Here is a 15,138-nt window from a genome sequence, read left to right on the forward strand (position 1 = left end):
TTTACCTGTCTTTATTGCCCACGAAACACGCCTCCTCCAGCCAGGGAAAGGCACTCTTGATCTTGGTTTGCTTAGGCCAAGGAGGTGTTGCCACTGCCCATTTCTGTTTTATAAAACACTGGGCCTTTGAAGTCCAGAAAGATACAGGTGAAACTCGAAAAATTAGAATATCGTGGAAAAGTTCATTTATTTCAGTAATTCAACTTAAAAGGTGAAACTAATATAAGAGATAGACTCATGACATGCAAAGCGAGATATGTCAAGCCTTTATTTGTTATAATTGTGATGATTATGGCGTACAGCTGATGAAAACCCAAATTAACAATCTCAGAAAATTAGATTATTGTGAAAAGGTGCAGTAGCTATTCAATCCATAACACCTGCAATGGGTTCCTGAGCCTTTAAATGGTCTCTCAATTCTAATTTTTCGAGTTTCACCTGTACTTCAAGTAACTCCTTTTTAAGGATGGGAGCCTGCGATATCTGGATCATTGCATGAACAGAAGGACATAAGAAGACGAGAAGAACCCCCATGGAGCAGGCCTGTGCCTCCATCTAGTCCATCAACCTGTTTTTGCAGTGGCCAGCTAGATGCCTATGGGAAACATGCAAGCATGACCTCTTCCTTCAGTTTTCCAGCGATGTATTCAGAAGCATGCTGCCTCCAACCAGAGAAGCTGCACAATGGAACTTTCCCCTGGAACAGAATTGGAGGCAGTTTGCTTAGCACGTTTGGGGACAAGGGGAAAGTGCTATATCCCCTGCCAGGTCTCGCCCCATGATTTAGTTTCGATTTAGTTTTAATTCAACCTGGTGAAGGGCAGGTTGTAAATCTAACAAAACGAGAACCGTTAATAATAGTTGGGAGTCAATGTTTCGTTTTCAATCTCTTGGGCCATCTGTAGTGGTACCGCGGGTTACATACACTTCAGGTTACAGACTCCGCTAACCCAGAAATAGTACCTTGGTTTAAGAACTTTGCTTCAGGATGAGAACAGAAATCGTGCTCTGGCGGCACAGCAGCAGCAGGAGGCCCCATTTGCTAAACTGGTGCTTCAGGTTAAGATCAGTTTCAGGTTAAGAACAGACCTCCAGAACGAATTAAGTACTTAACCCAAGGTACCACTGTATTGGATATTCTGCTTAAGTCATGTACAAATATCAAACTTGGATGAACAAAGTGTGAAACTAACCCACCAACGTTTTCCTCTTTTCTGAGCTGCCTTTAAGGCCATCCTCCATTTCAGCTACTTACCCTCCATGGAAACGGGAGAGACCACTTTCCCTCTTTTCCCAGGGCAAGTAGCCCTTATTGTGCAACTCCATCTTAATGCATTGTGAGCGTCCTTTTCTTTCCTACACTCCCAGTGTGAAAAGCAACAGGTGGACTTTGAAGGCTCTCTTTCTCCGTGCTCACCTAAGTTGTCCAGTGCAGATACCGGGGTGGGGGTGGGGAACAGTTCAGGTGTGCAAGGTTGTGTGTGGGGAACCGGGAACCTGTTTGCTGTTGAATGGAAATTAGAGACCAGTGCCCAGGCCACTGTTGGCGGCATATATGGCCTTGATTCTCAGTGGCTGCTGAGATAGGAGGCACAGTGCTGAGATTCCCTACCAGTCCTGTAATTCTGTAAAGGGACCCCTGACCATTAGGTCCAGTCGTGGCCGACTCTGGGGTTGCGGCGCTCATCTCGCTTTATTGGCCGAGGGAGCCGGCGTACAGCTTCCGGGTCATGTGGCCAGCATGACTAAGCCGCTTTTGGCGAACCAGAGCAGCACACGGAAACACTGTTTACCTTCCCGTTGGAACGGTCCCTATTTATCTACTTGCACTTTCATGTGCTTTCGAATTGCTATGTTGGCAGGAGCAGGGACCGAGCAACGGGAGCTCACCCCGTCGCAGGGATTCAAACTGCTGACCTTCTGATCAGCAAGTCCTAGGCTCTGGTTTAACCCACAGCGCCACCCGCGTCCCATTCTGTAATTCTGTAGAGGACAACTAATGAAGGTGTTTTGTTATTTAGAGGAGTTTTTAGGCTTCCTTCTAGATAGGGGGTACTTGAGGAGTTGTGCAAAGGATACAACAACTTGGCTCGTTTGCACTTCAAGCAATTGCCCTTGCAGGCAGTTGCCTTTTTTAATGCCAACTTAAATATTAATGAATGCTCAGGACACTGATAGCTTACATCAGGGATTGGACCAACTGCCATTGGACCCAACCAGGAAGGCTGACAGGAATGATGGGAGTTGTAGTCCAGCAACAGCTGCTGGTTCTCTATCCTTGGATTACAGGAAATAGCTTGCTGGGGAAACTCAGCTCCAAAACATGAAAGGCCCCCATTGCATATCAGCGGCTCTCTAGGTAAGTTGTAGTCCTTTGAATAATTCTCTCTCACATTCCATTCCGAGGTGGCAATAGGTTCAGTCTCTCTCAAGCAAACTAGTGCTCTTTAGAAAGCACAAGGAGTTTTCAACATGTTGATTGCAACAACTAAGCACAACTTTCTTCCTTTCATGCAAGCCATAAAGGCTAGGTAAAGGCACTGTCGCCTTTAGTTTGGCACCCTGTTTTGTTGCGACACAAAAACATGGGGAAAATAAGCTGTTCCTTCTGTTCTCTCCTACTGAGTTCTTTCTCCAGCTCCTGCGGACAGGAAGATGGAGCAAATCTGTAGCGCCTCTTAAAGAGTTAAGAGGAAAGGTGCAATCGTGCTTGAAGTCGGAGGGGGCATCGCCTTCGATCCATCTTGCGTTCTGGAGTTTCCTGCTGAAGAGTGCTACCCGTCCAAATGGAAACTGATCTGCCCTTCAAAGAGAGCGATGCAGACCATGAGGACTCCACCAGTGAGGAAGCCCAGGTTCTGGAGAAGGAAGTGGGCAAGGGAGCCCTTCTTGCCCCTGCTAGAGCTCCTCTGCAGCATTTCAGGCAGCTAGAGAGAGGGCGAGAAAAACAAAACAAAAGGCCATTATGTCCTTGGCAGCTGCTGTTACGGCAGCTTGCAGTTAAGCTAGAAAGGCTGTTCTCCCTGAAGAGACAATAACAGCGATGCCTACTGTGAGGTCAACTCTTAATCGCATTGCAACCTTTCTGCTTCTCGGGTCCTTGAGCCAATCGGGAGAAAGGAGCCCTTGGGTCATTTTCACCCATGGTGGTGGTGCTTTTAAGCCGTTTGTTTCTTCAGTCAGATTGGAATGCGAATGGTATCAGAGCTACGTTGCCAAAAATGTTCATCGATAGGTATTGTGTCAGGGGTAAAGGTAAAGGGACCCCTGACCATTAGGTCCAGTCGTGGCCGACTCTGGGGTTGCGGCGCTCATCTCGCTTTATTGGCCGAGGGAGCCGGCGTACAGCTTCCGGGTCATGTGGCCAGCATGACTAAGCCACTTCTGGCGAACCAGAGCAGTGCATAGAAACACCGTTTACCTTCCTCTCAGAGTGGTACCTATTTATCTACTTGCACTTTGAGGTGCTTTCAAACAGCTTATACACCCACTGATAACAGCTTATACACCCACTGCAACCAGTTTCTGGACTCTGACACACTTGGCAATTTCTTCGCAGTAGAAAGTGTGTCTAAGATTGGGCTAGAAGTGGCTGTGTGTGAAAAGGAGTATCTGGCTTCTCTGGACAGATGTGTATAAGTCCAGAAACTGGTTGAAGTGGGTGTATTCCCCAGGGTGATCCCCCTCTATATTGCCGTTTAATATCAGCAGGTCCCTTCACTTGGCGGCCTGGGCTAAGCAAAGTCCTGGGTAGTTGCATCAAAGATCTTTAGAAAGGCGGGCAGTGCCTGTATCTAAATGGATGTCAGAGTCCAGAAACTGGTTGCAGTGGGTGTATAAGCTGTTATCATTAGCACCCATGCATGCCTTGAAATCTCCACCAATGTTCATTTTCCACCTCTCCATTTTGATTCTCTGGCCCCATATCTGCACAAACTTCTTATCCCAAAATACAGGCGTGCTTTTACACTTGCAAGACTGTATGTTTTGCTATCTGCAGTACTTGAGGGTCGATTCCAAAAGATCCCGCCTGAGAAATGTCTTTGCCCCTGTGGAGATGGTAGCACCAAAACAGCGGCACACGTCCTCCTGTCTTGTACTCTCTACAAAAACCTGAGGAACAAGATCATCGTCACACTCGTACTAGCCATCCCAAGGAAGTCTTGCCTGGCGTCTTCGTTAAACACCTTTAGGCCTTTGGCTGACCTGATCAACATCCTACACCCTTTTAAAATGCGGCTCTTTTGGGGGGGGGAGGGTCTTAGTGGGTGATTGTTTTGATTTTGATTTTATATATTGTGATCTTTTCTGCGATAACATCATAATAATATTTAAAACAGTTTAAACCCATTTACAACCAAAAAATAAGGTGGGTGCTTAACAAAGATATCTTCAGTGCTAAAAGCCAGGATAAAGAGGTGTGTCATCATCACTCCACAAAAGCTGTATAATAAAATTGCAAGAGAGGGGTATCCACAAATTAGAGGCTGCCACGGAGAAGGCCCTCTCCTCGGTCGCACACACATACACACACACACACCCGAGCTGCTGAGGGCGGTAGAACAACAAAGAGGGACCCCTGACGGTTAGGTCCAGTTGCGGATGACTCTGGGGTTGCGGCGCTCATCTCGCTCTATAGGCCGAGGGAGCCAGCGTTTTGTCCGCAGACAGCTTCTGGGTCATGTAGCCAGCATGACTAAGCCACTTATGGCGAACCAGAGTAGTGCATGGAAATGCCATTTACCTTCCTGCCGGAGTGGTACCCATTTATCTACTTGTACTTAGGGCTTTCAAACTGCTAGGTTGGCAGGAGCTGGGACCGAGCAGTGGGCGCTCACCCCGTTGCGTGGATTTGAACCGCCGACCTTCTGATCGGCAAGCCCTAGGCTCTGTGGTTTAACCCACAGCGCCACCCGTGTCCTGAGGCCCAGGGAGGGAATAACTAAACCCTGGGCCCCCAAAAGATTAATGCCATGCTTACAGTGGAAGTTTGCAAAGAGGCGGCTGTCCTTACCATGTCCACCAGTGCCACGTACAGGAAAATACCAGCCGTGATGGCAAAAATCCAGGGCGTGACTTGCATGGTGCTCCGACTAATGAGCGTCCCTACTACTGTGCCCAAGTAAGCCAGGAAAGCAGACAGCAGGTTGAAGAGGAACACCCGTCGGACTGGCATGCCAGCCTGCAGCAGGACAGCACAATCCCCTGCCAAAGAAAGGAGGAGTTAAGAGTGCAACGGACACATCGTTACAGAGGCACCATAACCAACTCAAAGCCAAACAACGTATTCAACCCTCTAAAACCAGTGATCCCCAAATCTCCCCTCTCCCCCCATGGACCACTTGCAAATTGAATTTTTTTCTGCCTCTTTGGGTAATTGTAATGTGCCATACATATGCTGTTTGGTTTTTAGTTGTATTTTAATTGCCTCTTTCATTTGTTGTCTGTTGCATTTCACCATATTGCAATGAAAAAAATAACTAACTAACCAACCAACCAACCAACCAACCAACCAAACAAACAAACAAACAATTGGAAATCAACATCACCACCACTACCAAATTAAATTTGCACACTGCCCTATATCTGCGGGTCTCAGGGTTGTTCACAAGATAGACAATTGGATCTGCTGTTTCCCATCTTCAACCACAAATCCAGAGACATGCCACAAACCACCTGAACGAAACTTGCCGACCACTTGCTGGTGTGCAGATCACAACTGGCAAACCCCTGCTCTAGACATGGTCCTGTCATGGCAGTATTTGCTGCTCCTGGCGACAGTACTTGTCAGGCTTCAGGGAATCTGATCCTTCCCACGGTGGCAGCCAAGAAGCAGATGAGCAAGGAGAGTTCTTACCAAGTACTTTATTCAATATTCACAGAGAGAGGCGAAGGAATGCAGTCTCTCTGAGATAATGGCTTTGCTCCGAGTAAAGTCCCACCCCCTCCATCTTGTCTATTCTACCCCTGCTGATCTGAGCTTTCTGCCTCTGAGCTCTCTGTTCTACTACTCTCAATGCCCGCCTGGTCCTGGGAGAACGGGGATCAGGATTGCTTTTTAAAGACACTGAGTCTGTCAGCTGTCTCTCCCCTGGTGATTTTTCTTCCTGCTGCTCCCTCTCCCAATATTTCCCAGCTTCTCCCCTCTGCAGCCTCTGAACTATGACCTTCTGCAAACCACTCTTCTAAATCTATACTGCCCTCCTGTTCTTGGGGAGGTTCAGGAGGAGGAGAGGCGTTCTCCACCATTTCTCCTCAGCCCAGTCCCTGGCAGTACTTGCTGTTTCTACACATGTGGACCATACTGGTGGTGCCTTTACCTAATAAGGCAGAAGCAGCCTAATCTCTTGTGAAGTGTGCCACATCACCTGTAACCAGTGACAGATTTACATATAAATCAAACAAGCTATAGCTTAGCTCCCCGCTCTCTTTGGGGGCCCCAAAAAAATTAAAGGAAAAAAAAACCTGGATGTGCATTACCAAAATATAAGATAAAAAACAAAGAAAATAAAACCTACAAGCAGCAACAGTGTTTTATGTTGTGTAGGCTCCTATGGTGTAAGTACAGTGGTGCCCCGCAAGACGAATGCCTCGCAAGACGGAAAACTCGCTAGACGAAAGAGTTTTCTGTTTTGGAGGTGCTTCGCAAAACGAATTTCCTATGGGCTTGCTTCGCAAGACGAAAATGTCTTGCGAGTTCCTGCGGGTTTCCCCCCCTTTCCCCCCTTTTTCTAAGCCGCTAAGCCGCTTATCCGCTTATCCGATAAGCCAATAAGCCGCTAAAAGCCGCTAAACCACTAATAGCGCTAATCCACTAAGCCGTCAATGGGCTTGCTTCGCAAGACGAAAAAACCACTAGACGAAGAGACTCGTGGAAAGGATTCTTTTCGTCTTGCGAGGCACCACTGTAATGGCCCCCGCCTGCTAGCCTGCTCCCTACAATATCACTGGTTTGCTCATTTCTATATATAGGGTGCCTACATTCTGCATAGACTTTGCATTCTGCATGGACTTTTCAACAATTACTTCGATAAAATACATATTTGGTTATGTGCAAATGGCTTTAGATACCTGTTAGGTCCATAAATTACCATACAGCATATATCAACACAAAAAAACAGTGACAATTTGTTGTTTGCAAAGGACAGCTAGACATATGAAGGGCCCCATTACCTTCAATAGCTTAAACGTAAAGGGACCCCTGACCATTAGATCCAGTTGTGACCGACTCTGGGGTTGCGGCGCTCATCTCACTTTACTGGCCGAGGGAGCCGGCGTACAGCTTCCGGGTCATGCGGCCAGCATGACTAAGCCGCTTCTGGCGAACCAGAGCAGCGCATGGAAACGCCGTTTACCTTCCCACTGGAGCGGTACCTATTTATCTACTTGCACTTTGAGGTGCTTCCAAACTGCTAGGTTGGCAGGAGCTGGGACTGAGCAATGGGAGCTCACCCCGTCGCGGAGATTCGAACCGCCGACCTTCTGATCGGCAAGCCCTAGGCTCTGTGGTTTAACCCACAGCGCCACCCACTGTGACAAAAGGACAGCTGGACATATAAAGGGCCCCATTACCTTCAGTAGCTTAGGGCCTCATCAAAGCTAAATCCGGCCCTGCCTGTAACCACAGCATCAGGTAAGTTCACATGGGTGGGACCCACAAACCCAGAATGGCATGGGTTCAACAGAAGGGCAGGAGCAACCACAACACCAGAGCAGATCCAAGTAAAGGGGTGGGGTCTTCCTTGGACACCTGACAGGAGGATATGTTAGGATGAATTGATATCATCGGCATCATCTTCCGTCATCAGAAGTGCAGGACCATAGGAAAAGGTTTGTTGGATCTGAGTTTACATCAAATCCACCAATGGCCAAGCGCATCCCTCTTAGGAAGCCTACAACCATGACATGAGAGTGGAGATTTGCACCCAAGGTGTGTGAAATTTAAAAATGCGCGCACACACAAACTGAGCCCCAAATCTTTAAAATAGTAAATAGTAAAACAAAGCAGGTCAGGAAAGCCTGAAGAATAAAGCTGGGGATCTTCCTCACCAAGTTCATGGGGCAGTTCGTGGCAAAATACTGCCACCGTAGTGCTTAAACCGCTGGAGATTCCATCAGAGAAAGCAGCTCCTAGGAGAAAAGAACTCAGTGGGTTACAAAGGTTAGTGAACCTAAAAGAGACGTTTCCTCTCCCCTCTTTCCAGGTGGATTGGCTCAAGTCATCTGAACTGGTTTGTCTTCACTCAAGTAGGAAGACAGGCGAACTAATGCCAGTGTACTGGAAGATACAGATACTGTAGAAATGAAACTATGCTGCCATAGACCAGTATGAAGTAAGCAGCACATAAGTGGCACACAAAACACTACCAAACCATTCTATGTTCTAATTCCTATATTAATAATCCAAAAATTTAGAGAGCAATGTACAAAATCTACTACAGAAGCCACAAACAGAAAACTCATTCAAATAGTGTCCAAAAGGAAGATCCTTAAAGAAAGAACTTAACATATGAAGTGTAAGTATTGATTTTTGTATTTATATTCTCAGAAATTATATAATGAATGTTTAAAGGTTAATCAGGTTTTGGTTTATATCACCAGTGAATGTATGTAAATACACCAACATTTTGAGGGAGAATTTCATGAAGAAAGAAATTAAATATTGTAGCTTAAGCTAAGAAGAGATGTAACATATGGACTGTAAGTATAGACTTTTGTACTTGTCTGTTCAGATATTATTTAGAAATTTTGCTCAAACACTAATAAGTTTTGGTTTATGCCACCAGTGAATGTCTATAAATATATCAAAACTGCGAGAGAGAATTTACTGAAGAAGCCTGAGACTCTTCATGGGCGAAACAGGTGACAAACGGGGGCACCCTGTCTAACTCTTGTGCGTAACATCACCGACACTTCATTTGATCAAACTTATCTTCGTTGATATCTAACCCTTGAGTGTAATATCGCCGACACCTCGTTTGATCAAACTTACCTTTGTTGATATCTACAGGAGCCTGGCTAGAGGAACTTTAAAGATTGAATCTTCCTTTTGGCCACTATTTTTGGATTATTAATATAAGAATTAAAACATAGAATGGTTTGGTAGTGTTTTGTGTGCCACTTATGTGCTGCTTATTTTATACTAGTGTACTGGAAGAAGCAAAGATCACCAGTGTTGAAGCAATGATTCTTCAACATCAACCGTTGGACTGGTCATGTTGTTTGGATGCCTGATTATCGTCTTCCAAAGCAACTACTCTATTCCGAACTTAAAAATGGAAAGCGTAATGTTGGTGGTCAACAAAAGAGGTTTAAAGACCCTCTCAAGGCAAATCTTTAAAAATGTAGTATAAACACTGACAACTGGGAAACACTGGTCTGTGAGCACTCCAATTGGAGAACAGTCTTTACCAAAGGTGTCATGGGCTTTGAAGAGGCTCAAACTCAGAATGAAATGCACTAAGAGGAAGTCATGCTTCGCAAACCCTCACTGTGATCAACTCCCGCCCGGAAACCTATGTGGAAGGATGTGTGGATCCAGAATTGGCCTCCACAGTCACTTACGGACTCACTGTTAAAACCGTGTTCATGGAAGACAGTCTTTCTTGGCTTTGAGTGATCGCCAAGGAAGAAGAAAGAAGGTTGGGCGATTACGTTCAATCATCTGGAATTTAAGTGGGAAGCTTCCGTGATTCTGTGACAGAGGTCTAACACAAGCCTTTCTGGAACTGAAGGCTGGAGAGAACCAGTGGTGGTAGCTAGTACCCACTGGGGGTGGGGAGAGGGGTGCTGAGAGGCCAATAGTAGTTGGAGACACAGCCAATGATGGACAGAGCCAGCTCATTATAGTTTTACGCCCTCCTCCCTGCTGAGTAGTACAAGGGCAACACTTGACACTACAAAACAAAACAAATTCCTTCCAGTAGCACCTTAAAGACCAACTAAGTCAGTTCTTGGTATGAGCTTTCGTGTGCATGCACACTTCTTCAGATACACACTTCTTCTGTGTATCTGAAGAAGTGTGCATGCACACGAAAGCTCATACCAAGAACTGACTTAGTTGGTCTTTAAGGTGCTACTGGAAGGAATTTGTTTTGTTTTGACTATGGCAGACCAACACGGCTACCTATCTGTAACTTGACACTACAGACGGGGAAGACTACAGTCCATTACATGTGAAGCTTGCTACTTTCATTGTGCCATTTCAGATCCTTTTAAAAGCTTCCTTTGGTGCAGCAAGCATATTTAGACATGTAAATGAAAATAAGGAAAACCAATTTTGTTGTTTCTATTCGCACATTGATGATTATTTTAAATTGTTCTTTGCATACTGCTTAAAGGTAAAGGGTAAAGGGACCCCTGACCATTAGGTCCACTCGAGGCCGACTCTGGGGTTGCGGCACTCATCTCGCTTTCCTGGCCGAGGGAGCCGGCGTACAGCTTCCGGGTCATGTGGCCAGCATGACTAAGCCGCTTCTGGCGAACCAGAGCAGCGCACGGAAACGCCGTTTACCTTCCCGTCGGAGTGGTACCTATTTATCTACTTGCACTTTGACGTGCTTTCGAACTGCTAGGTTGGCAGGAGTTGGGACAGAACAACGGGAGCTGGTCGCGGGGATTCGAACCGCTGACCTTCTGATCGGCAAGTCCTAGGCTCTGTGGTTTAACCCACATCGCCACCCGCATCCCTGTATGCTGCTTAGGGATTTCTTTATTAAGTGGTTTATAAACTCAAATAAATAAATGGAAGTAATTTCTCTCAACCTCTTAAAAATAATTTTCTGGTTCCAGCCTAACTTTTGTAGGATTGTGCCCTGCCATTATTATTATTATTAATTATTATTATTATTTGCTTCTGGCACAAGCAGAAACCTAGCCACGGCTCAAAACCACTCACCGATGGCCAGTCCATCTGTGAAGTTGTGTATCCCATCCCCTAGAATCACCATCCAAGCAATGTCGGCTATCCCAGCCTTGAGGGCTCCAGCTGGACTGTGGGAATGTCCGTGAGCATGGTGCTGATGGAGCTCTTCCTGCCACTCTGAGCTTCCTCCACACTCTTCTGAGCTGCGAATTTGGACAGAGCAGTCCTGGACTTCCCTGTAGAGGCTGTCAGCTCCTCCTTCTGCCACCGTCAGGCTCTGGGATTCAGCACCTGACACCCAAACCAAGCAGGGAAATGTCAGATCCCCTTGCCCAACCCCAACCTCACCCTGGCACAGATTGCTGGCATTTGTGACTAAGAAAGCAGTACTGTGGATGCACTCTTGGAACTCACAGATAATGGGCTGTTGTGTACTGAGTTGAATAGGATCCAAAATGCAGCAGTCTAATTGGTCCTAGAACAATAGGATCCAGAATGCAGCAGTCTGATTGGTCCTAGAACAATAGGATCCAGAATGCAGCAGTCTGATTGGTCCTAGAACAATAGGATTCAGAATGCAGCAGTCTAATTGGTCCTAGAACAATAGGATCCAAAATGCAGCAGTCTAATTGGTCCTAGAACAATAGGATCCAAAATGCAGCAGTCTAATTGGTCCTAGAACAATAGGATTCAGAATGCAGCAGTCTGATTGGTCCTAGAACAATAGGATTCAGAATGCAGCAGTCTGATTGGTCCTAGAACAATAGGATCCAGAATGCAGCAGTCTGATTGGTCAGCAGGAACCACCCAATCCAGCTCCAGGTGGAAGTGAATCCGCAACCTGATTGGCCTACAGGAGAATCCCAGAATTAGCCAATCACGTGGGGCCCACTGTGTAAATAATGTATATAAAGCAGTCATTTGGGGGAACTTCCATTCATCACTACTATGAGCTGAATAAAGAGCATGAAATCCACACTCAACTCCAAGTATATTTCATGGGCTAAACACAGAGACAGCTTGATTGCACAGCGGACCTCGGTTTCATGAGCTACTTCTGCTCAGCTTGACCCACGGCAGACCCACAAGGCCCCATATGAAGCAGGTGCTGTTTCCCCAACAGCTACAGCCCCCTCCCCCATGCAACTGTAGGATGCATTCCAAAATAATTTCTGGTCCTTCCGGATGGACTTGTGAAAACATGTTTTCTGCCATCACCTGCTCTGCTGTGTGTTTAGCTAGATGTCTTTTCCCACCCGTTCCAAAGACGGGTTGCAAAGGCGTTCCATATTGTCCTTGAAATGAGTCTATGAAGCAGCAGATTAGCTAAGAGAGCATCTTGGGAAAAACTCATCTGTACATTGAGTTTTTTAATATATGAAGCTTACAGGAATTTTAAAGGCCTACAGTGAATAATCAACCAACCTACCTTCCTTCCTTCCTTCCTTCCTTCCTTCCTTCCTTCCTTCCTTTCTTTCTTTCTTTCTTTCTTTCTTTCTTTCTTTCTTTCCTGCCCATCTGGGCAGCTCCCAACAGAATATTAAAAGCATGATAAAAATCAAACATTTAAAACTCCCCCAGGGCTGCCTTCAGATGTCTTCTAAAAGTCAGATAGTTGTTTATTTCCTTGACATCTGATGGGACGGCATTCCACAGGGCGGGTGCCGTTACCGAGAAGGCCCTCTGTCTGGTTCCCTGTAACCTCACTTCTCGCAGTGAGGGAACCGCCAGAAGGCCCTTGGAGCTGGACCTCAGTGTCCAGGCTGAACAATGGGGGTGGAGACGCTCCTTCAGGTATACTGGGCCGAGGTCATTTAAACAACATGTTCCCTATACCGCCTGGGCTGGGTTAAGGGCTAAAGTATAGTATATTGCTGGGGGAAACAGTAACAGCAGTGAGGTTGGACAGTGGTCACTGGGACAACTGCCCCACCTGCCCAATAGATGGGCAGATCTTGGTTGAAGGAAAAGCATTAGAGAAAACAAGTTCCTTCCAACCTAATGCCTAGCTGTGTTTTAATTCCACAAAGTGTGCATGGACTGCAGCCATGACACATGAATCCTCTTGTAGGGGGACAACAAAACTTTTCACAGTTAAGAGCACAGAAGAAAACCATGATGCTAATAAAAACCTAAAGCAGACTCACCATGAGATGTCCTCAAACCAGCAGTGCTGTTGTCACCCACCTCAGCGGGAGATGGTTCAAGCGGCTTTCCGGTGGCGCCCTTTTACAGAAAGAAAGCAAAACTGATGACTAAGCAGCACTAAGCTGAGGTTGTCATGAGAAGCCCAGCCTAATGATGCTGCAATACTTTGTCTCCCCCTAGAAGGTGTTGGGTGGTACAGTATAGCAGTGGTGTCTCCCTCTGGTGGTGGGCACAAAACATGACATTATCTGGAGCAGAAGGTTTCTCCAGTAAACGTGTGTGGTTGTTGTTTTAAAACAACCACTGCCACAGAGATTTAGCACACATGGCACCAACAAGCCAAATGGTGACCTTGTTAATTATGGGTTGGTTGCTACTCATCCAAAGAGCAGAAGTGAGGCTCACAGGCTCAGCATGGGTGGTTCAGTCCAAAACACGGACCATACCGTAAACCACACACATAAAACACACAGTATTAGCTGTTTCTTCCTCCTCTTTTTTTGGTTTGGTCATGGGAGAAACTTCTGACTGGTTGGACATAGCTTAGGCTGCATGGCATTGTTATAATTATTCTAAGGCCCCAAATATAAAATAAATGTTCATAAAAGTACAAGGCAAACACATACATAACTATATAAACCACGTGTCTAAAATTGTACAGGAGAGCAATCCTGAAGCCATTTTGACTCTCCCAAATTGACCTCAAATATTTCTCTGCAGTAAGGGAGGCAAATGGGGAAAGCCTTCCCATTGTCTTTTCGCTTACAAATCCTATATTAAGGGCATATTTGTTTATGAATAGGGTGAGCCTGTGACCTGGATTCAGGAACTAAAGTATTAACCATCACAAAAGAATAGCCAGGCTGCCCAGGTAAAGCAATCAGTGACCATTAACAGATATCCTAGCAGACAGGATTTCTGCTGTAGACTGCCTCCTTCTGTGATGTATGTAGGATGGGGGGTGGTCTTGGGCTATAGGGGGACGTGGGTGGCGCTGTGGGTTAAACCACAGATCCTAGGACTTGTCAATCAGAAGGTCGGGGGTTCGAATCCCTGCAACGGGGTGAGCTCCTGTTGCTTGGTCCCAGCTCCTGCCAACCTAGCAGTTTGAAAGCATGTCAAAGTGCAAGTAGGTAAATAGGTACCGCTCTGGCGGGAAGGTAAACGGTGTTTCTGTGCGCTGCTCTGGTTTGCCAGAAGCGGCTTAGTCATGCTGGCCACATGACCCGGAAGCTGTCTGTGGACAAATGCCAGCTTCCTCGGCCTATAGAGCGAGATGAGCGTGCAACCCCAGAGGAGTCTGCGACTGGACCTTAAAGTCAGGGGTACCTTTACCTTTACCTTGGACTACAGGCTGGGCAATTTCAAAAGTTTATATAAGGGCGTGCGCACGATTGTTCTGGGTTCCTCCTCCCCTCCTGCGTGGGGTGAGTGAGGACCTTGTGGCCGGGTTACTAGCCAATTTGCTTCTCAATATTCTCCGGTTGGCCTCTGTTATTTTCTCCTAGCAATAGGGAACCCACTTAAAGACTCTATACAGGCTCCTGGATACCTCGTAAGGGAAAGGGGTCATTTTTTCTTATAACAGCATAAAGGGATCCTTTCACAGACCCACATGGAAATAGGATTTTTTGCCTGGGACATTAAGGAAGATGATGGGGAGAACTAAGTCGACTGGCAGGGACAGGATCACTTTCTTGAAATCTCCTGGCCAGCCCATCAGGTTGCCCAGGCCACTGGCAGGCCACTCCATCTCTTTACCTTTTTGACTTGAATCCTCTTGAGCGTTCCCATGAGATTCTCAATGAGGAACAGTAGGTAAATACCTCCCAGAACGCAGAGGCCCTTCAGGACTGCATCTTCCGCCAAGGTCATTGGTTCTTGTTTTGGTGACAGAAGTCCATGGGGCCTGGCCTGTGCCTGAATGAAAACAATTCATTAATTGAGAAAGGGAGAATTCAGAAAATAAACAGTCAAGTACTGTATTTTTCCATGTATAAGGTGACCCTTATTTTATTTTTTGAACCAAGAATGAAGAAATCACTCTAGCAGTCTCTCGGTCAAAAAGATGTCCAGTTTTGTACAGTGCTACCTCGGGTTAAGTACTTAATTCGTTCCAGAGGTCC

At 46.3% G+C, this 15,138-nt stretch overlaps 1 protein-coding gene across 2 annotated transcripts in view; it reads right to left on the reverse strand.

Moving 5' to 3' along the window:
* Positions 1–2,115: 2,115 nt before the first annotated feature.
* Positions 2,116–15,138, reverse strand: part of SLC39A5 (solute carrier family 39 member 5) — a 39,840-nt gene continuing 26,817 nt past the window's right edge. For both annotated transcript variants that reach the window (XM_081849697.1, XM_081849696.1), the window contains exons 6-11: positions 14,774–14,932; positions 13,012–13,093; positions 10,898–11,155; positions 8,050–8,130; positions 5,015–5,205; positions 2,116–2,927 (exon numbers count right to left, since the gene is read on the reverse strand). In XM_081849697.1, coding sequence (XP_081705823.1) covers positions 2,775–2,927; positions 5,015–5,205; positions 8,050–8,130; positions 10,898–11,155; positions 13,012–13,093; positions 14,774–14,932 — 924 coding nt within the window. In that variant the 3' untranslated portion in view covers positions 2,116–2,774. The remainder of the gene's footprint in view (positions 2,928–5,014; positions 5,206–8,049; positions 8,131–10,897; positions 11,156–13,011; positions 13,094–14,773; positions 14,933–15,138) is intronic.

Source organism: Podarcis erhardii (genome assembly GCF_964252035.2).
Source record: "Podarcis erhardii genome assembly, chromosome: 2".
In the NCBI taxonomy this organism is placed as follows: Eukaryota; Metazoa; Chordata; class Lepidosauria; order Squamata; family Lacertidae; genus Podarcis; species Podarcis erhardii.